Source organism: Chroicocephalus ridibundus, chromosome 9 (genome assembly GCF_963924245.1).
Source record: "Chroicocephalus ridibundus chromosome 9, bChrRid1.1, whole genome shotgun sequence".
NCBI lineage: Eukaryota > Metazoa > Chordata > Aves > Charadriiformes > Laridae > Chroicocephalus > Chroicocephalus ridibundus.
This window is the reverse complement of record NC_086292.1, coordinates 24110047-24136928: the sequence shown is the minus strand read 5'-3', so window position 1 is coordinate 24136928 and position 26882 is coordinate 24110047. Positions and strand designations below refer to the sequence as shown.

General features: G+C 53.1%; 1 protein-coding gene across 7 annotated transcripts in view; it reads right to left on the bottom strand.

Moving 5' to 3' along the window:
- The window catches only part of DOCK11 (dedicator of cytokinesis 11), an 88047-nt gene extending 61383 nt beyond the window's left edge, over window positions 1-26664 (bottom strand). For all 7 annotated transcript variants that reach the window (XM_063347435.1, XM_063347440.1, XM_063347437.1 and 4 more), the window contains exons 1-6: window positions 26502-26664; window positions 7219-7335; window positions 6904-6993; window positions 6148-6230; window positions 4960-5029; window positions 2709-2804 (exon numbers count right to left, since the gene is read on the bottom strand). In XM_063347435.1, the coding sequence (XP_063203505.1) occupies window positions 2709-2804; window positions 4960-5029; window positions 6148-6230; window positions 6904-6993; window positions 7219-7335; window positions 26502-26603 (558 nt within the window). In that variant the 5' untranslated portion in view covers window positions 26604-26664. The remainder of the gene's footprint in view (window positions 1-2708; window positions 2805-4959; window positions 5030-6147; window positions 6231-6903; window positions 6994-7218; window positions 7336-26501) is intronic.
- Window positions 26665-26882: the final 218 nt, after the last annotated feature.

Sequence of the window (26882 nt, the reverse complement as noted above, 5' to 3'; positions counted from 1 at the left end):
TTAATTAAAAAAAAAAAGCTCTCCAGTATCTCAGAACACCTTCCTTCACATTTGTCTGCCCATAAGCACTGGACTATAATTCAGGAGAACGTTTTGGCAGCAATTATGGTAGCACCATATGCTGTCAGGTCTGCAAGGAGCAGGGTGCATTTCACAGTTGCCAGATATCTGCGTTAGGAGAATCGCGAAGGAAGCCAGGGCAAGCGGCACTGCGAGTATTTCCACTGCCGGCATATCTGGAAGACCTACGAATAAACACAGGATTTTTCCTCCCAGATGGAGGACTACTAGTAATTGCCTGCTCCTGTCATTAGTGACACTAGCAAATGTTGAATAAAACCACTCACATACTTGCACAGAACTGGAAGGGAGCACTGTGCTCTGAACGGTAACCCAAGCCCTCTGAAAGGGAACCTCCGGCACCAGTAATCTAAGAAAATTAGATTAACCAGAAATCTAAGTATGCTAAGCATTAAGTCAGCTTAAACACTGATTGAGCGCTTCATTGAATCAATCTCAGAAGCTTTGTCAGTGGATGCTACAGAAACCCATGATAGATCTCTCTAGACGTTACAGGGCTGATATCCCTCATGGGTATGGAATTTCATGCTAAACCATTTGCATCTTCTGAATTCTGTTCAAAAGGAAAGGCAGAAGCAAGCAGCAAACACAATTCCTATGATCTTCCCCCCTTGTAAGCACTGCTGTCAGAAATAATTGTCACAAGACTACGACCATTTAAAATGAACAAACGCGGGAGCAGAGGAGCATCCCCTCTGCTCGGGCTACAGACGCTGTTGGTGAGCACAGCAATCGCAGAGGGACAGCTAGAGAACTGGGGAAGTCCATTTGGGCAGAGATAAAAGAAAGAAAGAGAAAAATTCCTGACACTGTGGTTATAATGCAGCACGCCGACATGCTGCGACACAGACAGCAAAAGAGCTGGGCCAAAGCAGGGAAGTTCTCTGCAAAGGATGGGTTACTCTGAAATAAAGGTTGGCAGCTGTAGCCTAACTACAGCTGGCTCGTGGGCTGGCTCTCCACAAAACACACTCTGCACATGCTTAGCAACAGTGTGAGGTACCCACAGCTCAGCACACCACAGCAATGAAAGAGCCCGCGCTCCGAAGATGGACGCATCTGCTTCTGCCATAGCACAGCCACCTCTCAGAGCGGCGGTAAGGCTGAGAACATTCAAAGTCCTCAGATTTCTCGCACATGCCTTAGGAGGTGTTTTTTAAGACACAGAACTGACCACGACCAGCTCAGAAAACGGCTACTGATTTTCCATACTCTGATTTCTGAGTTTCACAAGACACTCAGTGGATGTTATTAAGCCACTGTAGTTCAGATAACATCCCTGAAGGGTGGGTCTGAGGTGCTGGGCACTGAGGCCAACAATACCACAAGAGGCACAGTCAGGAACAGACCAAACAAACTGCTTTGAGCACGTGTGGTACCTCCTCCAGAAGTTACAGGAGCAGAAATGGCTTCAACCTTGCTGCTCAGAAAAGCAGAGGATCAGAAAACCCTGTCCTGTCTATCAGCTCACGAGGAATCATTTTAAAACTCAAATTAAAATTAGGCTTTTGAACTGTCCTGTTCCACTTCTCATGAAAGCATAACTCATTGAACTGAGCCTCCGAACGACTGAGCTTTTTGAGATGTACCAATATCCTCACAAAGCAGCGAGCCTTGCTGCAGCCGTCCTTCAGCTGCATGATTGAGCGTTAACTCCCTAATACTCTCTCTATGCTGTAACAAGGCAGCTGCATGGTGGAACATCAGACAGGCTCATTGCCACAGCAAAAACCTGCGGTGGAACTGTTAAAAACCTCCACTGCAAAACCTAAGCAATGCCACGCCGGATTACATACAGAGGAGAACAGGAGACAAGGCAGCTGCTGCTTCTAGGTCAGTAATGCTCCATCTCCTCAGCGATATCACCCTGCTTTTAAAGCAAACACTCTTCATTTCCATTTGAAGTTGTCCGCTGTACATATTTCCCACCAGCAAGGAAACTATCAATTCAGAAAGTCTTCTTTGCAGGGCAGCTGCTTCAGTTATTTAAATGGCCTTCCTCTTCTGGGCCGCAGCTGCTCATCCAGAATCACAAAATGGTTTGGGTGGGAAGGGACCTTAAAGATCATCTCGTTCCACGCCCCTGCCCTGGGCAGGCACACCTCCCACCAGACCAGGTTGCTCCAGGGATGAGGCAGCCACAGCTTCTCTGGGCAACCTGGGCCAGGGGCTCACCACCCTCACAGCCAAGAATTTCTTCCTCATATCTCATCTCAATCTCCCCTCTTCCAGTTTGAGCCATTCCCCCTTGTCCTATCGCTACGTGCCCTTGTAAAAAGTCCCTCTCCAGCTTTCCTGTAGGCCCCCGTCATTTATGTCATCCATTGGCTGGCCTACCTCATCCAGAGCCTTATACAGAGGCACCTGGGCTTACTAGAACACGCTTTGTCCTTTTGTTCAGCTTGCCTGTCAGGATTTGATGTACATCAGAAGTTTTCTGGGGAGGGAAGGGTCAACGGCTGTTGCCAGACTGGGTTTTCCGGTCCCCCTTGGGATGCTCTGCAAGAGGGAGGGATGCCCATCCAAACCCAAGCCCACCCACTGCACTCCTGCTAGCTTTAGAAATGTGATCTGAACTTAAACCTCGTGCCTCGTGCACCATTAGCATAACGCCGGATCAGACTCACCTTCATGGTAACAGTGATTGTGCTATTTACATTTGCTTTGTGCAGCCAGCCTTGCTTTATCACACCACCCTTCTGGGAGCAGAGGGAGGAGGAATCCTGAAAGAGAGAGAAAAATAAGAAAAAGAGGAGGTCAGGTGAACTGCCTCCCACCCTGGAAAGCAATACTGGTTTAGCCACAGCAATACGGTAACACGTAGAACATACGTGACACACGTACAGCTACACGTACAGCGTTATCACAAAAAAATTGAGGGTTGTCTCTTTCCAAGAAAGAGGCAAAAGAGGCTACTTTGGGTCACCTTTTAAAAAGAAAGATTACATCTACGCTGACAGAGCTGCACAGCAATTTTGCAATGAGGAAATGCATGTTGGTTCTTACCCAGTATTTCAAAAAGCTGGGGAAGAAGGAAATTTTCAAAATGGTCTGTTAAGGAAGTTGCAAAATGCAGAACTCCAGACTTACTTTGTCATTTCCTTTTGTATAAGTTAACTCACCATTTTAAATTTGGGCGACAACCACCAAACCCCAACAGCTGAAAGGTAACTGACTGGTTTCACATTTATCAAAACAAAAAGGTTGAAGTGACCCAACCAGGCTGTTCTTGCCGTACTGGCTGGGGTTTCCAGCTCTGCTCCTGTCCTGCAGGCCCAGAAAGGGAGAATGGCTCTCCATCCCCACCGAGCCGTGACCTCCACTGGGAGGGAGGGAAGCGAGATCCCAGACTGACGCAAAAAACCTCGCCCTGTGACTTCCAGTGACTCAGCAGCGGAGGCAGACCTGCACTGTCTGCCGATTAGCTACAAAGGGACTGGTTTATATCGTCTCCTGCATCCTAAATGGCAGGTTTTCACTCTTTTCTTGTCAAACTTCCAACAACAAAGTAATTTTTTTGGTGCTTTATTTCCCTGGGTAAAACAACCCATGATTTCTCCCTTATAATGGTTCGCCTTTTTTCATCAAGAGATTTCTTTTACTTGAATTTCCATTACAGAATTATAATGCAAATGATCTGTCACAAAACCACAACAGAATCCTTTAGATATGGCCATGCCAAAAGAAATAAATGCCAAGGTATCTGCCAAAGCAATTGGAACACTCTTCCATAAGCAACATCAGTAATTTCACTTGTTTGAGTATTTGGGACGCTGGCCAGAAGAAAAAAGGTCTCCATCAAATTTTGATAGCATTTTTTTTTCCCTTTTGCTATTTTCAGAAGCATGCTGATAACATACTGCACAGCTCTGTCTCCAGCCCAAATTAGATATTACTAAAGAGGTAACAGCTCAAGTTAACAGCGTAATGCAAACTGACGACATGGACAAAAAAATTAAGGCCAAACTTGAAAATATATTTCCATTTAGGAAAAAGCCATCCCAGTCCAGACCTGAGGTGTGCCGGGACATTCACGGCAACTGTGAGAAATGTGCGTGGAACAGCCCCTTCAAATCCTCAGCTCTGGAGAAGAGAAACTCCCCTTTTCCTCTGCAAGGTCCTCAGCAGCAGCACCTTGGTGCCATGCGGGCTTTAAACAGCTGGGCTAAACTCTTCCCACCATAAACTAAAACTTCTTCATGCCATGTGCGTGAATTAAGCTGCACGTGGTACTTGAGACCAAAGAATGCTACCCCCCTCCTCCCTTTTGTAGCAAACGTGATACGCACGGGGAAACACGGCATCTGCGTTGGCCGAAATGACCACCGGGTTTGAGGTGTCCCAATTGTCACAGCCCCCAGCTCAGCCCCATGGAAGAGCTCCCGGGCTGCAAATCTTATCACAGAATTGTAGAACGGTTTGGGTTGGAAGGGACCTTAACGATCATCCAAGGACTGGTTAAGAATTGCAGATTATGCAGTAGAGCACAAAACTTTTGAAGAGGAGGACCCCAATATTGCAGTGTAGTTGAAAGCCGAATCATCCACCTTTAATATGGGACAGGATTTTACTTCATAATTGTTTGGCTTCTTTTTTTTCTCTTCCATTGCTACAGCATTTCAAGTGAAAAAGCCACGAGAAATATTATGGTTGATATTCCAGATAATTTCGGAGACTCTTGGCTCCAAGAGATTATCTTGTCATGCTTTGAAATAAATCACTGTCTCAGTTTTGGTTCCATCTTCGCAATACGAAGCATGTCACCAAAAAACATTCCTGGGAACTGAATTCTGACTTTGCCTTGTGAAATCTGCTTTTTTAACAGATCTTAGAGAGGAATATGTAAAAAAAAAAAAAACAAAAAACAAAACTCCTTACCTCGTCCTTTTCAAAGTCTTCATCAATTTCAAACACATGGCTCGGAATCTTGTCTGGCCTAAAGGATTTGCTGCAATCACAACACATTTTCATTTTAATGCCTGGGACGCGAGGGTCCTCCCAGCCAGCAGCTGATGCTGGGTCCAGAAGCAATTGCCAAAGTGCAGACTGCAGAGCACAGCAGAACTGTCCTCCTGCAGGAGACAGACTTCAAGAGACCTACAGCCCCTCGCAGCTGGAGAAAGCTAACTTCTGAGTGCACTTCATGGAAATTAAGCACAAGCAGTATGCAATTAGCTTTCTCTGTGTTAGCTGTCTGATTCTGCAGAGTTTTTGCTGACTTGCATTTATGCAACACAGAGATGCAGGCAGGACAGTTTATATTCCAGCTTGCTAAAAAAGAAGCAAGATCAGACTGCAAGGTTATTCACAAATTTTACTACGATTTGATCAAAAGCATGGCCCCATTGCTGCTTCACATCCCTGTGAGAGCTTCAGAACAGACCCACTTCAGCCGATTAACAAGAAAAAGCATTGAAGAAGCTGCCAGCACATGAGCGGTCTGAACAGTGGTCCAGACAGGCACGGAGCACGGAGAGCAAGAGCAGAGCAGGTGCCACCACCGAGAAAATAACAATCCAGCAGAAATCTGAGCTGTATGTGCCTGTCTGAAAAAAATGATTAGTTGCGGGGCTGGAATCGGTGTCACAGCACACAACTCTGCAGCACTGCCGGCACCAGCAGCGGCGCTACACCCCAGGCTGAAGCTGTAAAACAACATCTAAATGACAGAGCAGGTCTGCTCAGCATGGCAACACCACGTCTAGCGCACGGTGAACGCCAGCCCAGGGGGACAACGAGGGTCCCGATTCGGGGTGAGAGGACACCGTCAACGCTATTCATCCTGCCACGTGCCCAGGCTGCGGTCCGTCCTCAGCCTAGATGGAGGGTGGATACGCACACTGGTGGATGGGACGGGAAGTAACGACCCAGGCTGGCAATATTACCAGCATCTCCCTGGCACAGCCGAGAGACAATGGCACGATAACAGGAACCTCTGGCTCTCCAACCTTCAGTGACAAACCTCTGGAGGGGAGGCCGCTTGTGGCACAGGCATCAGGAAAAAGGGCAGGCTTTTTCACAGCCCTGTGACCATGTATTAGTATTCCAAGGGAGTGCGACACTTACCATGGCAACATCCGAAAGTCTCCTGAGTATTCCTCATACTTGTAGTTTACCACGTGCCAGTCTGAGCTGTAGGTTTTAATGCACTGAAAGGAAAACAATACAACTCTTTGAAAGCTACACCAAGCAAAATAAAACCACGCACAAGTCTGAAAGGTTACGGACTGCTGGGTGAGGTAAGCGCAAGTGGAAAGGGTCTGAACAAGGCTGCTTCGCTTTTTTTGGGTTGCAATACAGAATTTCATAAAGAACATTTTCAGCACAGAGACAAAAATCACACAGCACCTGGCCTGCCCCACAGCTACTGATTTTGCATTTATCACTCCAACGCTTTAAAAAAGGAGTAGTGATTTGGGACAGAACCATTTTCCAGAAAGCACCGATTTTCTGCCCTCGGAAATGTGGTGTCTCTAGCTCGACATCGACCATCGCTTGGCACGTAGCTCCACTGCATTTGGAGGGAATGTTCCTAGAGAGCAGCATGTTACAGAACAGACCCCTGGCACTCGGGATGCTCCTTGCCGCTGGGGCAGGGGGTGCAGAGCCACACGCCTTGTCTGCTGCATACAAAACCCCACGGGAAGCAGCCCTGCACAAGAGCCTCCCTGAGAACCATCTCGACGGCCAGCCTGACGGTGACTGGTGCTTCCCACACAGGGAAAAGCAAGTGATCTGCAGTCCCGCAGAGTGGGAGCTACAGCAGAGTGTCTTGCCTAAGGATGTGCTGAAGGCGGGCATTGCGTGGCCTTTTGCCCTCACCTCTTTGACGAAGAGACTCTGAGCTTTCTTTAGAGCGTCTTCTGGCACTGTGGACTGGACAGTCCTCCTCTGTCGACTGATGACTGAGATCTGCAGGGAAAAGGAGAACATGGTTTCAGCGCAAACTGGGTCTTCAGGGCTTGGTGCTTGCCTTAAGTAAATGTGGTGGGCCCAAATCACCAGGGGGTCATTTTGGTTTTCTGTGTCAGTAACGCAGCCAAAATCAACATGTGGCTAACAGCGGAAATTTTCCAAGGTAAGCAGGACTGGAGATGAACGAGACTCAAACACGAGAAACAGCCAGTGCAAACTCACAGATACGTCTTCGATTGGAAATATCAGCAGGTCCCGGAGGGGATCACTGTAGATCTGAACTTTGCGTTGAAGGATCACGTTCTCATAGTCCAGGGGTTCAACCACTTTGGTTTTTTCCTGCAGGAAACACAGAAGGTGAAAAAAAATCACACACGTATATATAATAGATAAAATAACTAACATCTTGTGCTTAATTTAGCCTGACAATTTCAAACCATTACCGTGTTACCAGTGAACTGCTGGCTAATTCAGCAATCTCATACTCGTGTGATGCAGGTAACCACCACCGTGTGTGTTTTACAGAGAGGGAAACAAGGGGTTAAGTTATTCATGCCTGGTAATGAGCTACGGGAAGAAACAAAGCCCTGCAAGCACTGCTGCTCTGGTCCAAGCACAGTCTCTAATTTCTTAATGGACCACAAAATCCTCCTGGACAGGCCACAGCTTTAGCAGCTGCAAGCTTCAGCGCCTTTCTGTGCGAGAGAGTGGCTCATGGGTACGGCGGAGAAGGAATTCGGCTTCTGGCACTGGCTCTGCTCAGCCCGAAGCTGGTTTTGCTGGAGGAGTTGACGAAGTCGTACCCTCTCTGGAAACGTGCCGCTGGCAAGGTGAGAGCAAGCCAGCTGCTACCCCCTTCAGCGCAGGAATTCTGCCCCATGGAAGGAAAAGCGGAATCCCTCTGGAAAGGCAGGAAAGCCCTCTCCATAAATCACACCTCAGCCACAGCTGAGGGCTGGAAACATCTGGGGCCTGGTTTTGCTCTCACTTATATTTCTGGGAAGCAAGAGGAACTTCTCCAAAATCCGTGGAGTCGCAAGTAAAACCTATTAGGAGAGTGCCATTACATTTGCTATTGCACTACTTTTGCCCAGGTTACAAGTCCAGAAAACAGAACTTAAAAAAAATGTGAGAAAACACAAGGGCAACTTCTGAAGTAGGCAAATATCATCTCCGCTGCCCAGACCAAGACTTCAGATTTCATAAGCAAGAGCCAGGCACTTAGCACCGCAGCTGTGAAAGTTCAACTTTACACCAAAAGCAAGCCCATGACTCTGTATATGAGCGGTCACAATAAAAGGGGAAGCAAATTCAGACACATCAACTTTGCCTTGTTTTGAATCACGGCCAAAAGGCTGTTGATGCCCGGCAATGCCGCGGACGGTATTTGTGAAAGCCTGCCAGCAGCCTCATGCCTCCTGGATGGCACGTGCTGCTGGGATGACACCCTTGCAGGGTGGTGTGTTTGGGCTCCCCACCCTCGGAAGGGGAACGTCGGATGCTTCCCCATCTGCAGCAAGCTTTACCTCCCAGCTGAATGATTTTGCTGGGATGAGCTACTCACGTAGCACGCTCCCCGAATTAAAAACGAGACCAGTTAAAGGTCTCTCGCTGAAGACAGCAAAACCTGCAGCGTGGGAAAATGAGTCCAAAGTGAGGACCAAATCCCAGCACCATATAACACCTTGGGGTAAACTGCCCCACCACCAAGCATCCAAACAGCCCAATGTTGCCTATGACACATGAGATAAGCCAAGACAATGTTGCTCTTCCGAAACCAACCATAGCCAAAGGGTTCCTGTCCTGTGCCTTTGGCTCCTGAGTCTCTGGGATGCATTAAGGAATGTTTTCAAGCCCTTTGCAGCAAACGTGAGCCACGGTTCTGCTTTAATGACAGCTGAGCATCTCCTGCGTTGAAGCGGAGCTGCTGCTGGGAATCTGGGGAGGCAGTTGCCATGCGAGGGGGTAACGGCCCCAAGCAAGAGCTATTTGGGGATGGTCATATTTTAATCTTGTTTTAATATTTTTCTGAAATGTTGCAGAAAATCTTTTTATGGTGATGTCTTCTCACGCACCAGCCCCTTTAAAAAAAAAATAAAAAAAAAATCAAAGAATTGAAAAAAAAAAATTTACTTTCCTTTTTTGCCATACTCTGGTGCATGGTAAAAAGAGAATAAAAATCCAGGGTCTGTAGCAGACCTGGACGGTCCACCGGGCTGGAGCAGCAAAGGCAGTCACCTCTCAGGCTGCCTCTGGCTTCTCTCACCCAAAGGACCAGCCGCACCAAGCAGAGGCTGTTCCTCCATCCCAGGTGCGCCACTGGTCAGCCTTTAATTCGTTCAGAAAGCAAAACTGAGATGAAAGCTTTTCCCCACAGCACCTCAGAAATGCAAAGCGGGTACCTTTCACGCCGTGTTTCCCAGGACTGCATCCCAGCAGCAGGACGACATCCCAGCATCCCTCCGATGGAGGACAGCACAGAGCCTCTGTGCAATTAAGGCCTATTTTACTAATGTAAGCGATGCCTGTGGCCACATGAGCCTTTGGGCAGAGCAATTCCTGCACAGCCATTTGCCGAGCACCCGCTCTGCCGTGCTTCTGGCCATCCACAAAGAAGCTCTTACTCTTGGCTGGGGAAAATACACCTCCTGCCTCAGAGAGTTTTGCATTCAAAATGTCTCTTTTCCATACTGCAGGAATGCAGCGTGGATTAGCTCGGGCATCTGAAGCAGTTCCCTCTTAACCGCACTCTGGAAACTTTGCTTCACTGCTTGCACCGTCCTGAAAGAAACCTGGTGCCATGTTAGCACCGGCAGAAGCACCGCAGCCACCGCAGGAGAAGCCCACTGTGTTGCTGGTGGGACAGACAAAGGCCCAGAGGAGGAGAAGACCCACCGGCCTGGCCATGGGGATCGGGGACACGGGGTGAGGAACGTGGCCAGCCCCAGCGCTGCCGGCTGCCAGCATCACCGCACCAGGAGCCCCTGCTCCTTCACCGGAGTCTCAGCAAAAAGGAAGAGATCAGCTGAAAAACAGGAGTCCCAAAACCCCAACAGGTAGATGGAGAGAAGGAATCCATTTTCTCTCAGTCTCATGCTCTTTAAATGCTTAATTGAATTTGGTTAATCATCTGAAACACTGGTCTTCTTTCAGGATAACACTATGCGCTTCTGCAAATTTGCCAAGCTTTGCCCATTAATGTGAATTAACAGGACATTCACGAGCTGCTTCCCCATTTGCAGGTCTGGGGCCAGATGTCCCCAGGGCTCGGCCACCCCACGAGACCAGGCAGGACCCGACACACCGGGTGCACGGGGCTCTGCCGACCCGTCCAATTTACCTTTCTTGCTGCTCATCGCCACAGCAACCCTGGCAAAACTCAGCAGCGTACGCTGCTCAAAGCAGCGCCTGGAGCCGAGCACTGCTCACACCAGCTCCCATCCCACCTCACCCTGGCAGCAGCTGTCATGGTAAATGAGATTCCCTCTAAGAGCCTTTCACATGGCTATGGCATTAAATAGCAGCTTTGGACATGCAGAACTCAGGCCTTCTGATTACACAATATTTTCAGTCCTTTTTTGCAACGTGGTCCTGAAGCTGGGACTCTTGTTTCTAAAGTGGTTCTTTTTAAAAGCTGGGGTTTTCATAACACTTCTTTTCTAACTCTGACAACTCTGATGACCAGCAAGACAAAGTCGTGGCGGTGACCCTCGTGGGATTCGACGGCCATTAAAGAGTAAGGAGTGAAAAGAATCCCGCATCCTCACACGAGAGGCTTCAAAACCCATACAGCACTTCTCACCACAGATAGGAAAAAGCTCCTTAAAATAACCCACTGCAACCCTTCCACACTTGGGGATTTAGCGAAATTGGACAAAACATGTTGTGCAGGCTCGTGTTGTGCTCTATATCCTGTGAGGCCGTGATGAGTCCTGGGACAGGTGGAGCCCCATGAGGCGAGGGATGCCGAGAGCTGTCACCCAGATGGGCTTTGCAGCACCAACAGACAGGCCTTTCTCCTCCGGAGCTGTTAGAAATGCAGTCCCTAGAGCTCTCCTTATCCAAGCCATGTGATTTCACAGAATCACAGAATGGTTTGGGTTGGAAGGGACCTTAAAGCCCACCCAGTGCCACCCCCTGCCCTGGGCAGGGACACCTCCCACCAGACCAGGTTGCTCTAAGCCCCATCCAACCTGGCCTTGAACCCCTCCAGGGATGGGGCAGCCACAGCTCCTCTGGGCAACCTGGGCCAGGGGCTCATCACCCTCACAGCAAAGAATTTCTTCCTCAGATCTCAGCTAAATCTCCCCTCTTTCAGTTGGAAGCCATTCCCCCTCGTCCTGTGGCTCCCCTCCCTGATCCAGAGTCCCTCCCCAGCTTTCCTGGAGCCCCTTTAGGGACTGGAAGGGGCTGGAAGGTCTCCCCGGAGCCTTCTCTTCTCCAGGCTGAACCCCCCCAGCTCTCTCAGCCTGTCCTCACAGCAGAGGGGCTCCAGCCCTCCCAGCAGCTCCAGGGCCTCCTCTGGCTCCGCTCCAACAGGTCCACGTCCTGCTTATGCTGGTGGCCCCAGAGCTGGAGGCAGCACCCCATTTCCCAGTTTCAGCTCTCCCGCACCTGCAGCACGGCGTTATGCCGGCTGTGCTTGCACCCAGCACGACAAAGCCGGGCTGTCACAGACCACAGCGACGTCTCTAAAGTGAAGCCAAAAGATGTAGGTCAAGCCGTTTGCAGGCAAAGCAGCTGCTCACAAAAGGATGTGGCCTGTCCCCTGCCTGCCATCACTGAAACACAGACTCCTCTGTCCATCATGATCCACGCCGGCTGGAGGAAGCCATCACAAATATTTTTTTCCCTTTAGCCTACCCTAGAGTCCAGAGTCCAACAGGGCTGGAGGTAAAGCTTTAAGCCCTGAAAAACAGCTTTCAAAGTCTTATTTTTTCTGACAAGCTTGGTTAAAGCACACCCCTTCCAGCACCCAGGGCTCAGCCTCATGCTGCCTGGTGCTGCAGCATGGCAACAGCAGATGGCACCCACCAAAGTCACTATGAAAGCAGAGGAAAAACTATTACACTAAAGCAATTAGAGTCTTAGAAACCACAAATTCCTCCACGGGGAAAGCCAATATCCAAGTACAAAGAAATGCTGCCAGTCCAGCAACAAAATCAACCCATTTCTGCAGGAAAAAAAACCATGCAGTGCTGCCAAAGCCATCCTGTTCTCCGTCGTACAGGCAGCAGCTCTTCGCCCAGGGCAGTCAGACAAGTGCACGGCGATGCTCCTGGGTTCCTCCAACTGCGTGGGCAGGCTGGGGCGAGCTGCCCTCTGCACTCCGAGCCCAGCCACAGCCACTGCACTGGGATAAAAACGAAGACCCGTGGGAAACACCTCACAGGGGAAAAACACGACTTTAAACAAAGGTAAGGGGAGAGCAGCGTACCCTCCTGGATAAGCACACTTACCTCCCTTAAAAAAAACACTGGTTCGAGCCCCCACGCACCAGCCTGTTCCCAAAACCCACACGTTGCTCTCGCTGTCCTTCTGCTGCGGCCCCTGAGCACAGGGCCACAGGAGCGCGAGGAAGAGGGTGGTCTGCCGCGCTCGAGCCCTGGGCCAGGCTGGGTCACGAGGCTCCGCTTGGACAACGGCGCAGGGAAACAACAGCCTATCTATTAGAGTATTGACTCTCCACCAGCCAGCAAGTTGGCTGGCATTTTAACAGGAAATTCAGTGAAATGACTTCAACAGAAACATGCCCACGAACACCAACGCAAGGCTCTGCCTTCGGCCAAGCGCAAGCACAAAGGGCCCAGCACACAGAAAACCCCGAGGAAAGGTCCTCATCCTCAGCGCCCAGCTTGTCCTGCCACCCCCGCCAGCCTGAGCAGAGACCCCAGCCCAAGAGAAACCACCAGAGTTTGGAGGAAAGCTTTAGCAAGGGAATTACCCATTAACCAAGAACGGGGAATCTTAAGAAGTCTAATTAAATTGTCACCTTTCTGTATCCATTTGCAAAGCTTATAAAATTCCTTATATTTGCTTGTTGTGAACAAAGGTTTTTAACGATAACTGGAGATACTCATGTGGGGAAGAACAGAAAAGGCCATTTCTATTTTAAACATTTATTGCCTGAAAAACAGTAGCCACCTGTCTTCCAGCATCCTGCACTTGTACATCACATGAATGAGCCAGCAACGTGCACTCACAGCCCAGAAACCCCCCGCAGCCTGGGCTGCATCCCCAGCAGCGTGGGCAGCAGGGCGAGGGGGGGGATTCTGCCCCTCTGCTCCGCTCTGTGGAGACCCCCCTGCAGTGCTGACTCCAGCTCTGGGCACCAACAGCAGAAGGACACGGAGCTGTTGGAGCAGGGCCAGAGGAGGCCCCGGAGATGCTGGGAGGGCTGGAGCCCCTCTGCTGTGAGGACAGGCTGAGAGAGTTGGGGGGGTTCAGCCTGGAGAAGAGAAGGCTCCGGGGAGACCTTCCAGCCCCTTCCAGTCCCTAAAGGGGCTCCAGGAGAGATGGGGAGGGACTCTGGATCAGGGAGGGGAGCCATGGGACAAGGGGGAATGGTTTTACACTGGAAGAGGGGAGATTTAGCTGAGATCTGAGGAAGAAATTCTTTGCTGTGAGGGTGATGAGCCCCTGGCCCAGGTTGCCCAGAGAAGCTGTGGCTGCCCCATCCCTGGAGGGGTTCAAGGCCAGGCTGGACGGGGCTTGGAGCAGCCTGGTCTGGTGGGAGGTGTCCCTGCCCAGGGCAGGGGGTGGCACTGGGTGGGCTTTAAGGTCCCTTCCAACTCTAACCATTCTATGATTCTATATGATTAATGTTTTTCTGAGATCCTTTTCTCCCAGAATGACAACAGGTATATAATCCAAATGATGTGAATGTACCGAAAGTGAAGGAGAAATGTTCCATTCAAGTATATTTTTTTAAAAAAACAGCGGCCAAAAGAAAACTACGAGAAAGCTTTTGTATTTTCAGACCTTTTAGGTGGCGCACCCACACCCCTCTCCATCGCTGCCTGGGCGGCCCTGCGAGGCTTCCGCCTGCCTTCCACCGAAAGGCTGTGGGTTGAGCAGCAGGCGGGACCTGGCGCTTTCTCACTTCCTCAGAAGCAAAGCGCAACCCCGCGCCTGCATCCACGCTCACAACGCAGCTAAGGCACAAGGGCGATCCCAACATTAAAAGTGACGGTTCTTTAGACTAGCTAAAGAAAGAGGAGGAAAATAGCATGGACGACATTTATTGCCTCCAACTGCACAACTGTTCCCCAAAATTTAGCCAGCATTTTACAGCCTACCTATTTACTCCCTCATCTCTTGCAACCCTGTTTTTCTACTTATGTGGAAAGTTTGGCAAAGTCCAAATTTTAAAACAAATTCCAAAGGACCCAGTAGGTGAAATCCACTGAAAATAGGAGGCAAAGTCAATCTGGGGAACTGACTAAAAGCTAAAGGGTGGGGGGAAAAGGGAAGCGAACAACTATCCTTTGGACGTACTAGTCACAGTCACATCACTTCCAAGACTGGCAACAGCCCAGGGCAGAGAGGGACCACTTCCCCCTGCAATCTGGAAATGCGAGGATACCTCGCAGACAGCAAAGAGAACTCCCCATTCTTTATTTTGCTCACGAAACCTGACAGTACATGGGAGAATTTGAATGGGAACTGAGAACGCTCACTTGGCAAACCATATGGGCACACGGAATGGAGCAATTTCTATCCATAGAAAAGCTTTTCCAAAGATTCAAAGATCTCTGGTCAAGGCTCTCTCAAATGGTGTGACCTTTAAGAGTTGGTTGGTTGGTTGGTTCGGTTTGGGATTTTTTTGTGCTTCTTTTTTTTTTAAACAGTACATTTGTGACTCTGCTTTTTCTGCCCCCAGCGCCTGCACTGCCATCTGATCTCATCTACATGCTCTAACTCAGGCTTGCAGAAAAACTGCAGAGCTTCATTTAGAAAAGCTGAGATTCACGCATAGTCCATCATTCCAGGAATCTCGGCTAGCCAGCACCTGGAACTGCCATGACCCTGTGCCAAGCCAGAATAAAGTCTCTTCCCCAAAGACTTTGCGTTCAAAAGCCCAGGAGAGGGGGGAGAGGTGGAAACAGAGATGAGAGGAGGACGGGCAGAGGGAGACGGTGTGAGTCAGCACACATGGCAGCAGTCACAACATGGCGCAGCCCTGCCGCTGCCAACAGCTTTGTGGGCTTCTCAGCAAAGCCACGTTCTGGGAGGAAATCAGGAGAGGCAACGAAGCAGCTTTCGCCAGGCGATGGGGAGGGAGCTTGTGCCCATGAGCCTGCTGCAAACCCAGCACTTGGCTGGGCCCAGGGCAAGGCGCAGAGACGGGCCATGGTAAAACCACAAGGATGAAAAATAGTCAATAAAGCTGGGTATGAGCAGGCCAAAACTGTTTTTACGCTGTCCAGAGAGAAGGAAGTTTAAAAACACAAGAGGAATGCCCAGACAGGAATCCTGGCTGTGCTGAAGGCACAAAAATGCTGAGCTTGAGACCACAGGGGAAACGTCTGCACGTGGGACAGGGGAGAGAGGTGGGCGGCAGGACGGACATGCAAACACACTGAGCGCTTTGTGAAATGCCAGGGGAGGAAAACCTCCCGAGGAGGAGGAGGAGCAGCAGCAGCAGGGAGAGGTAAGGGTGCCAGAAGCTGGTCCAAGGTGGTGGCGGGGTGGGTGGGACGGGGGATGCGGGCTTGGCTCAGCTGGGAGGTGCTGAGCTAGAGGTGGGTGAGCACAGAGGCGATGCCACAGCACGCAGGGCTTGAAGAAAGGCTGGGGCTGTGCCGCTATGACAGGGGAGATGGGGACGGGGGGCTGAGGTGCAATGGGGGAGCGGGCAGGAGATGGGGACGGAGCGGCTGAGGTGCGAGGCGGGCAGCGGGTGTGCGCTGCAGACAGGAGGGAAGGGCCCCACAGGCAGCCAGGAAGGGACAAGGATGAGGTGAGGAAAAAGGGCCTGACGTGGAGAGATTGGCTCAGAGCAATGCTCCACACAGCCCTCCTGCGGGCAGCGCATTAGCAACCTCAGGAAGAGCATCGCGCCGAGAGCTCCCATGGCAGCCGGACAGCATCTCCTGCCCCCCGCTCCCCCATCCCAGCGCAAAGCTGGCGGCACTGCCCAGCGTGGATGCTCACAGCACGTGGATGCTCTGCAACCCGGAGCAGAAACAGGAAAGCAGGACACAGGCTCACATGGGCCGGACCAACACACGGGACCAGATGTATGGCACACCAGCCCTCCGAGGGCTCTCCCTTCCCAGCAGCAAACAGACCCTCTCTCGGCAGCGCGGGCTCCCTGAGGAGTTGTTGGGTGCTGCCTTCAGCGGGGTACCCAGCACCTCCACTCTCCCCTGCGGTGCTGTGCTATGCCCTGGAGGGAAACGTTTCCCCAGCCGTGGTCCAGGCGAGCAGACTGTCTCTTCCCCAGACCCCAGCACCCCCACAACGAGCTGCAGGACTCGCTTTGTCTCTTTTACACCCAGAAGTGGGTACGGGGGGGCTAAGGGAGCCCAGCGGCTGAACAGTGGGAGACACAGCTGCATCATTTCCAGGGGTCCCATTAGATGGGGCTCTGGGTGAGAGCCCCCATGCTCCTATCTCCGTAGAGGAGCATGTGCTGGTCTGCGCCACGCTCCTGCTCTGAGACAGCGCGGAGAGCTCAGGCTGCTGCACCCCTCCCTGCCCCGCATTAAATGGAGATGGCTGTGTTGGACAGGAGCTCTCAGAGAAATAAAAAGCCAGGTGGTGGGGAAGGGGAGATGGGTGCACAGTCCTGGCACCCTGCAAGAAAACACTTGCAGTGAAAATGACTCACACTTCCTATCTGAAAGCGCAGAGCAAGAGCCTGCCCCATCTCCACTGCTTCCCTGCACCCTGCCCAAGTCCTGTGCAAAAGCATCTCACCAACCCACACCTCCCGCCTCCACGGCCCCGGGTGGCTGCAGAACCTCATCGGAGCACTGCGAAGAGCAGCCTGGGTTCTGGGTATTTTGTACCTTGGACGTCTCCTTTTTTGACTGCAATGCCCAATTCTCTAGTGATAACGCAAGCATTTGCAGTTATCAGGGCTGTCTCTGAGAGTGGCGGAGCATCAGTGCAAGAAACCAGCTTGGAGAAGGCTTGAAGTCAAAAAACTGATGTTGGTGTAAACGTACAAACATTTACCTGTCATTACTGCTTAGGCAAATAAAACTAATTCAGGCTTGAAACGTCTTCAGCCTGGCTTAGAAACTTCAGGAAGCCAGGGTAATCAGCATATGGCTTTTCATTTCCCTTCCACTTAATTCAGAAGTGGGCTCCAAACTTCACAGCCTTTAGCAGATCACATTTTGAAACTTCCTCCTGCAGCCACAAGGGCCAGGAATGCTGTTTCTCCCTGAAAGCTGGAGATTCTTGCATAACCCCTTCAGCCGAGGAAACGGCCGTCAGGAAGAAGCTGCGTACCACGAAGCGGTGACAGTCCACAGCCAAGCCGCGAGTGGCCCGGGCAGTGCTGCCCCTCCAGCCCACGAGTGCTGTGCCCTCCCACATCACCTCTGGAAAACGCTGCCCTCAACAAGCGCAGTGTTGATGGGAAAGCAGTGCCAGAGGCGAGCGGCAGCTGGAGGCGCGGTCCACCTCTGGCTTAAGCACTCACTGGAAGTGATCCAGCACCGCTCCTGCATGGGGCAAAGCATCTGACATTGCTTTCAGTACCCTTGTCCTCTGTGCCCTGACCTTCCTCGGGATCACCAAGTGCTTCTGCGTGAGAGACACCGGTGACAGCTCAGTGCAGGCTGCCATGGCATCTCCGGTCCCCAGACACACCTTTCAGAGTGTCCCTGCCCGCGCAGGGCTCAAATCCAGCCCTTCTGCACCGGGAGCGGAGGGAGAGATCAGCGCAGCTCTACGTCAGCGGAGTTGCACCTGCATCCAGCTGAGCATCTGCCGCAGAGCCTGAGAGCGGTGAAAACACAGCCCAGCTCTGATTTTCTCCTCTGAAAATAATAGCTTTAATAGAAATTGGCAAAAGAGTACTGGTTTCTATGGGACAGCTGAATTTCTGCCAGATACGACTTCTCAAAACATTCTGTAAGCGCAGGCATGCTAAAAAAGGAAAATAGTAATTACAACGATAATAATACATGTTATTTATGTAAGTTCTTAACTGGAGCATCCCAAAGTATTTTTCAGATGTCACTGGTGTTTCATCATTTATTTATGTAGTATCGGTTTTATATTTAGCATCCAGTTCCAGAATAGACAACTTCAGAACATCTTAAAGCAATTAATTGTACAGAAGCAGAACCCCTCCCTTTCCTGCCTGCTCTTAAAAAACTTGTTTTTCACTTAAGAAACCACTTGCACGCGGGGCCAGGCCAACAGTGCAGCCACTCCCCGGGGGCGAGCGGGCGGCACGAAACAAGCCCGGCCATGGCAAAGCGACTTGCCCGAGCCCAAACAGCCACGCTGGGGAAAAAACGGAGCAGGAAGTTGCAAGACGGTTTTGGGTTGCCTTTAGCAATACAGCGAACAGCCCCGGCAGCGAAGTCAAACCCCAGCCATGTCCGCGGTGGTTTAACCGGCTCAGGAAGTTGTTTTTCTCAGCCCCCATCCGTGCTCTGTCTTCGGGCCACGGGCATCGGACGCAGGGGCCGACAGCTGCAAAGGCAAACCCTTCTCAAAGGCGGAGGGCCTGCGGACAGGCTCTGCAAAGCTTCAACACACCCGCCATCAAAATGTCGTTGCCGACGGAAGCACCTCGAAGTTTCCCCAGAAGAAGACATCCACACAAGCTCTGGGGTTATGCAAAGGGACAGGGGAGCATGTAGGTCTCCCCAGGCATGGAGGAAAAGGCAGAACCATGAGGGAAACCTGTCTGAGTCCAATGCAACCTTCCTGGACCCCCAAACTGCCACGGAAAGCGGCTGGGTTTGCCGCCCTGAAAACCACCTCTGTGGGCATTCAGCCCACCCCACCATCTCCCCTCCGAGAACGGATGGGGCTCCTTTCTCCTCTCCCGACCCTGCCTTTTGCTGTCATAAGCCCAACCCCCTGTGCCCCTCCAGCCCTCTCCCCGAGTCCCTGCGGGCCTGTCAGGCTGGCAGAGCCCCGGCAGGCACGGGACCAGCCGCCACCCCAAGCCGTGCCTCCCTTGAGACATGCCCTGCTCCGCACAGACCCCGCACTGTGGCTCCAGCCCCCATCCCAGGCTCCCACCACTGCCCAAGTACAGTTATCCACCTATATATGCTGTTACAGACAGCAACGTACAGCACTTTGACATGACTAATACGGCACAGGAGAGATGTCTTGCTGGCTGCCCCCATGCCGTGTCCCCGCTCTGGGGATGAAGGGATCGGGCTGCGGGGGAGGACGTCACCCAGCACGGAGCCAGGAGCAGGAGGATGGAGCAGGGAGCGCTCTGGACCCAACCAGGCAGGGTCCCCTCCCAGCCGCAGCTGCTCCCCAGGGACACCCCCGGGGCAGCAGGTATTAATAGGGCAGAGAAAAAAATTGCATTTCAGCAAGAAAGGAGAGAGGGGTGAGAACGGGGTCAGGAACAAGCAGACCTGACCCCGTTAGAGAAGCGGCGGGAGGCCGGGAAAAGCTGTAAAGATAAGCCAGGGCTGTGCTGAAGGGAAGAGGAGCCAGCAAGGGAGAGCTTTGATTTGTACATTTTAAGGCAATGAAAGAGACGGAGGGAGATGGTGGCAGGGAAACGAACTCCAGCATTTCTGAGATGACAGCAATGCCCACAAAGGCGAACGAAACCACCCTTTCCTTCCCTTTTCTTCCTCGGGCAGAAGGGGAGTGAGGAGGCCAATTAAGAGGGGAAGCCAAAGCCCACGCCTGCCCCAAGCCTGGCTGCTGCTCAGCGGCTGTGCGTGGCTGTGACTTGCATTCACAGGCTGCAGAAATGTCAAAAGCTTTGTGTAACTTTGCATCATTAGAGATAATAAATCAGCGTGCAAAGGGCTAAGTCAAACGCTGTAAGAGCCATCGAGCTGCACATATATAAAAGGATGCTACAATATGCACTACAGCAGGCAGAACTGGTTCAAACTCTCCTGGTCCAGGGGAGGGGGTCTCCGCAAATACCTCCAGGCCCCAGAAGAGGCTGAAACAAAGCCCAAGAGCCATCCCCTCGCTGGATTTTGCGTGCACCAAATCTGCAGCCGCATTGCTGGCATGAGCTGCAGGCACCACCAACCAGCCATCTGTCCCAGGCGTGCCGCTGCACTGACGGCGGCCGGTTGGGGCACATGCTTGTCAATGCAGGGACAGCTGCATTTTCATGACGCTGTCCCTGGCGCAGGACAAACCGCTCTCAGCCTTGCCCAGCCAAGTGCTAAAACCCCAGCCACACATCCAGCAAAACGTGATAAGGGGTATACGCACACGCGTGTAAGGGCTGGATGCTTTGCGCTCTTCCTAGAGCTTCCCTATCATGGGCAGGAGGACACACACACCTTTAAATGAAGCCTTGGGAAGGATAAGATTTAGTCCCCATCAAAAGCTTGTCATAGCCTCCAAAACCCTCAAGAAATGGCTGCATTGACCACAGCTCACCCTGCACACCTGTCCCTCGACACGCAGGTGTGTGCAGAGGAGCGAGGTCTTGCTTCGTCTCTTCTGGACTGGGTGTCTGGAGGAGAAATACTGGAAATTTGCTGAGAAGTGGCCCCAAATAGCTGCCTGCTCCTCTCCATAAATCAGTGCCCTTCATCCCCTGCGCCACCGGGGTGTGCTCAGGCAGGAGCCGAACAGGCCACCCTGCGGCACTCAGCCCCCCCGGGGCTAAAGCCAGCCCATCGCAGCACACAAGCCCCAGTTCAGGAAAGCACGTGATTAATTTTAAGAACGCCTTGAAGTGTTTTCTTGAATAAGCCCCTGTGAGCAACAATCTCTCTGTAAGCACGTCCTGCCCGAGCGAGCTGCAGCAGCCGACCCTGCAGGCACCCCAAAACTTGCCCTGGCTGAGCCGACAGCAAACCTCCCACCCACCCACGCAGGGGCAGAATTTGCTCCCATGTCTCATCTACGTCTCTTTTTCTACGTAAATTATGCAAACACAGCATACTGACTACACTCAAGGGGGAACACGCATATATTCCGTGTCTCTCTCGAGCACCAAGATCACTACAAACGCTGCATATAAACAGCCTTCACATTGATCAAAGTGAATTTAGCTTATTAAAAGAGGATTCTATGCAGAAAGCTGATTTCCTCTGCGCGAGTATAAATTCAGACACTAATAATATAGTTCAAGCTGAAAAAAACCACAGAAAGAACAAAATGCCTTTTTGCTTCCCATCAAAACCTTCTTAATATCACTGTTAAGAAGCTTTTTATCTCCTATTTTGCGTCTGCCTGAAACGGAGCCACCTATACAAGCCCAGCCCAGCCAGGATCAAACAAAACCCATCTTCCCCTGGCACGCTGCCCACAGTCTCACGGCGTGGGGGGGGGTTCAGGGAGCACGTCCCGCAGCACCACACAACACAGGAGAGCAGACACCCAGCTAGAACACCCCTGCGTGGCAAGAATCGATGCGGTTGTTTGCAAGCAGAGGTTCTCCTACGCGGCGATTGCTGGGAGATCATGTGCTGGCAGATAGAATCACAGCATGGTTTGGGTGGGAAGGGACCTTAAAGATCATCTAGTTCCACCTCCCCTGCCCTGGGCAGGGACGCCTCCCACCAGACCAGGTTGCTCCAAGCCCCGTCCAGCCTGGCCTTGAACCCCTCCAGGGATGGGGCAGCCACAGCTTCTCTGGGCAACCTGGGCCAGGGGCTCACCACCCTCACAGCAAAGAATTTCTTCCTCAGATCTCAGCTAAATCTCCCCTCTTTCAGCTTAAAACTGTTCCCCCTTGCCCCATGGCTCCCCTTCCTGATCCAGAGTCCCTCCCGAGCTTTCCTGGAGCCCCTTTAGGGACTGGAAGGGGCTGGAAGGTCTCCCCGGAGCCTTCTCTTCTCCAGGCTGAACCCCCCCAGCTCTCTCAGCCTGTCCTCACAGCAGAGGGGCTCCAGCCCTCCCAGCATCTCCGGGGCCTCCTCTGGCCCCGCTCCAACAGCTCCGTGTCCTTCTGATGTTGATGGCCCCAGGGCTGGATGCAGATGGGTGGCCGAGAGCTGTGAGTGTGCCCAGGTGCCACCAAGCTGTGCCTTGGGGTGCCTGGGGATGCCCCAGTGGGCTGGCCGACACTCATCGTGGGCAAAGCCTGTGCAGCTGCTCCTTCTCAGATTAGGTGCTCCTGATCTGCATCCTTTGTAAACCTCTCTGGCAAAGCAGTAAATGTATCTTCAGTCAACCTGTGCAGAAATGATATAAAGAAAATCAGAGTAATTGTGGGAGACTTAAAATTGCCACCAGACGACTAGTTTTGGCAGCACAGTGGGAACATGGATTGTCTGGGTTTTTGTTAAGTGCTTGCTCCTCTGATCCCATCTCCCGCACATTTCATTCCTCTGTCACGACATGGAGAATGGCACCTTTAGAAAACTTGCAACGGGTTGACACACTGCCCTCTCCTTGCGGGGCCTGCCCGCTGCCAAGGACGTGGGTCCCACGGAGCATGGGAGGCTCCAGCTCAGCTGCAGCCGTACACACACACAGGGAAACCGTGAAAGAGACCCCGTGCAGCCGATTCGGGTCCCCAGGCAGAAGGGAGAGCCCTTGCTGTCTTCCTAGTGGTGCCCAAGACCCAGGATCCCAGATCTCATTCACGCGCACGCGTGCTCTTAAACTGCTCGACTCTATGGCGCCCCACGACGCTTTCAGAGGGAGAGCAAAGGTGGGCTGAAGGAGATTTGCACGGGCACCAGGGCATGGGATCGGGCACCAGAGCAGGGCTGAGCATCCTCCTGAGCATCCTCTCGCGATGCTCCCGTGTCAGCCAGTGCCTTGGTGGAGGGTTCTCCTGCCTTGCCGTGAATTTCCCACTCACACCCAGCAGCATCCCGCGCATGGAGAGGACGGGAGGAGGGAGACTGCGCTGAAGGTCTGAGCCCAAATCAGGTGCCTGGCTGCTCTCCTTGAGGTCGAGCCCAGGTGCCTCTCCCAGGCATCACCAGCACTTTGCACCCTGGCTCTGAAGTCGCACTTCTAACAAACACAAGTGTTTTGCTGTTGGTGCCCCAAGGTTTAAGCTGCAGGTAATTTCTTGGTTAAGAACAGTTTAAGCTATCACACTTAGGCTTTGACTGTTCCTCTCTTTAACCTAATTGTAAAGTTTTCCTTCATCTTTTAGCATGTCATTTATCCCACTCGCCAACTTAAAGGTTTTGCTAAATTTGTCTGTTTATTTGAACATTGGCCTCGTTTGTGAGTTATTCTGCCCGAACTCCATCCATGAGTCACAATCAGTAGCGTGCACCAGGGGCTGTTCAAAGCTGGAATTGATACCATCTGCCCTACAGAGATATGGGGCTCCCAGCCGCCCTGGCTGCTCCGCAGGGCTCCATGCGCTTCCACGGGATTCCCGTTCCCTCTCCCTCTCACCAAGACCTCCCTCGTGCAGCCCGTCTGTGAACAGGACGCAAGGCCAGAAGGAGAGCCGGGATGCTGGGAACACCAGCACAGTGAGGAGAAACAAAAGAGCCCCAAGTGAAAGCTGCACTTCATCCTTCCCTGTTCCTGGGGACCGACGTGCCCCCAGGTCCCCACCACAGCAACAGCGCCAGATTACAGCTCTGCTTACACCATGAGAGGAGCAGCGCTGACTGCATCCTGGCAGCTGGTCCAAAGGGCAATGGGTGGCACACGGGTACCCCAGGACACCTCAGAAAGGGACAACCTCCCTTTGCTGCCGATGTCTGACCACCACCATACCCAGCGCTCCCGTTTTGCCTGCACATAAGAGCAAAGCTCTGCCAGAACTCACCAACCAAACTCCTGCCGACTTCACTCCAGCTTTGCACACCAAAGAGAAGCGAAAATATTGTCCTGGTGCTAGACAAGCATAAACGGAAAGCCAGGAACAGAAATGAGATGACATGAGCCTCACCGCACCTGCGGGACAGCGGTTTGGGAGCTGCATCGCACCAGACACCATGCTGCTGGCCACAGGAGCACAGCGCTCATGGCTGGAGATGCACCTCCTTTAACACACAAACTGCAGCTCCACACAAGCTGACCGCTTCCATGACGTTAAAGGCTTTCCTCACCGAGACGTTTTCATTTACTACGCTTTCATTTACTACGCTTTCATCCACTGACTACAAATGGCTTCTTATTTCAGACAGTTCCTTGTCGGCAGGGAGCGCCTTGAATGCCCAAAATGCCGAGCTCAATCTAGGCATGGAAAGAGCCCTACAACGCCCGCTCCTCCCGCGGATGAAGTTCTCTGCTCTGGTACAGGCAGCATTAGCTCTGCTCCCCAACCCTTCATCCCATCCACGTTCACCACCACAGATCCTCCCGGTCCCAGCTGCAATTGCCCCAAGGCCAGCAGACAGCGCAGGTCTGACAGGATCACCGAGGGATGAGCAGGGCGTCCCCAGGATCCCTGTTCACATGCTCTTATTGACTTAATGTCACCTGCAGTGTCCAGGCTGCAGGAAGGGAATGGCACCTGCCAAGCAAGGTCCCTAGTGCGACTCCAGCCTGCCAGAAAGCCCCAGCTCCCAAGACTCCCGGACGCACCGCATGGCACGCTGCCAGCCCGCCCCATCCACTTACCGAGCTCCAGCCCTGGCTCCCCACCTACCCATCAGCCGTCCTGGTGGCACCGGTGAGCTCAGCACCAGCCCGCTGGCACACGGCTGATGCTGGGGGCCGTCGGTTTCCCCTGCTCTGCCTGTGGCGAGCAGGGGCAGGTGGGCAGGGGACGTGCTTAGGCCACGCTCTGCAGCTGCCCGGCTCATCAGCGCCAACGCTGAGCCTTGCCTCGCGAGCAGGGTCAGAAACTATGGCTTTTTGGTGTGTGTCCCCTCTCCACCACTCCCCACCATCATTTCCCGGGATGCTCCCTCCGCCCTCCCAACAGCCAGCACAGCAGTGCATAGACATCCCCTCCTCGCAAGGACAACAATCTGGTAGACAGAGAGGACACCTTTTTCTTGAAGGAACCTGGAAAGCATAATCTCATCTTTAATCACTGAGGGTGGCCAAAGTACCATCTGAGACAGCCCTATAAGCTTATGCCACCTCCTTCCCTGCTCCCTGAACGCCGCAGTGTCTTGTGGCTCTTCCTATGCAGAAGTGCCAGGATTTATCCCTCGTCGCTGAACTGTCGAAAGCGGGAAACTCTGCCAAGACCTAGGAACTAGAGACACCTGCCCTCGCCCCCCGTGGGTCTGCCTGGCTGCAAACTGAGCAGCAGGGCAGCTTGGGGGGGATTTGCCTGTCGGAGGGAGAGATGGTGTGGGCAAGGAAACCCCAGAGAGGATCGGAAAGAGAGCAGCTGCTGGGCTCTGCCGGCTCCTTCGGGGTGCTGTCAAGGTTTTATTTATTTCCATCTGCAGCCCCACCCATCCCTTCCCTCTCTGACAGAAGGCACCTGGCACAGGCACCCAGTAACCATTTGCCTGTAGGATACCAAAGCTCTTCAAGTCCTACGCAAACAATTTCATTTTTAATGAGAGGTTCCATCAGCGTGTACAAAGCATTTGTCCCCGTGTATTGTTGATGAAAGAGGGAAAGCAAATCACACGGGCACCCATAAGGATCCCTGAACATCTGCACGTAGGAAGCAGTAGCCGTGGCACAAGGAAATCAGACTGGATTATTACCATGTCTTTTTTCAGCTACAGAAATCAGTAAATTCACAAGAAAACTGTTTTTTAAAAGAATGATTTAAAACCTTCCATTTATTTAACAGCACGTACCATTTCATCTGTCAGTACAGAACTAACAGAAATTATTCACCGAACTTGCACCGCGCTTTCTGCGCATCCCATTGACTAACCTTCCATCAATGTCAAGGTCAAAGTTGATCACACGCTAGAGTAATTCACCGAGCGACACCGAAATGCATCCGACCAAGCCCAGGGGAGCGCTGAGCTGGCTCCAGCACCCCCCCGGGGGACGGTGGCGAACGTCCGCACAGCGTCGGCGCAACAAAGACAACCTGCTGCAGCATCCCGCACGCCGGGATGGAGCCCAGGGCTAAAGCAGGTGACTTCGCCCCGGACATTTGAGCGCGATTCCCGGGACGGGGCGGACTCGGGCCCGTCGCCAGCGCCCGCGGCGCCCCCCGCCGTGTCCTCCTGCTCGGCAGCGGGGCCGCCCCCCGCCCGGGGGCTGCCACCGCGCCAGCGCCCACCGACTCCGCCGCTTACCCGCGCCCCGACCCGGCCGGGGACGGCAGGTGGCGGGCGGGGGGGAAGGCGGGATGTCGCGACACAAGGCGGAGGGGGACGCCAGCGCGGGAATTCTGCCGCTGCCCCGCCGCGCCCTGCCCCGCGCATCCCCCGGAGCCTCCCCCCGCTCCGCGCAGCCCCTGCCCAAGGCTGCCCCTTCCCCGCCCGCCGCCCCGGGCCGCGCCCCGCCGCGCTCACCGGGACGAAGGAGCCCCGCACCGCTTCCGAGACGCTCTGCCGCAGCTCGGCGGCCGTGCCCGGCTTGCTGAGCCGCTTCGTGAACTTCCTCACTTCCGACATGGCGACATGGTACGCGCTGAGCCCCGCCGACCCGCGGCCACCGCCTCCCTGCCGGCGGGCGGGGACGGGCCGGGGGCGGGGACGGGGAGGGCCCCGGCACGGCCCGACCCCCGGCTCGGCCCCGCTTTGTCCCCGCGGCAGGTGCCGCCGTGTCCCCTCAGGCGGGCGCCGTCCCGCCCCCGCACACGGCCCGGGCGGGGCTCCGCGGAGGTGCGCCCGCTCCCGCCATGGCGGCCCCCAGCCGGGGCTACGCGGGGTACCCGGGGGGAGTCGGACTCG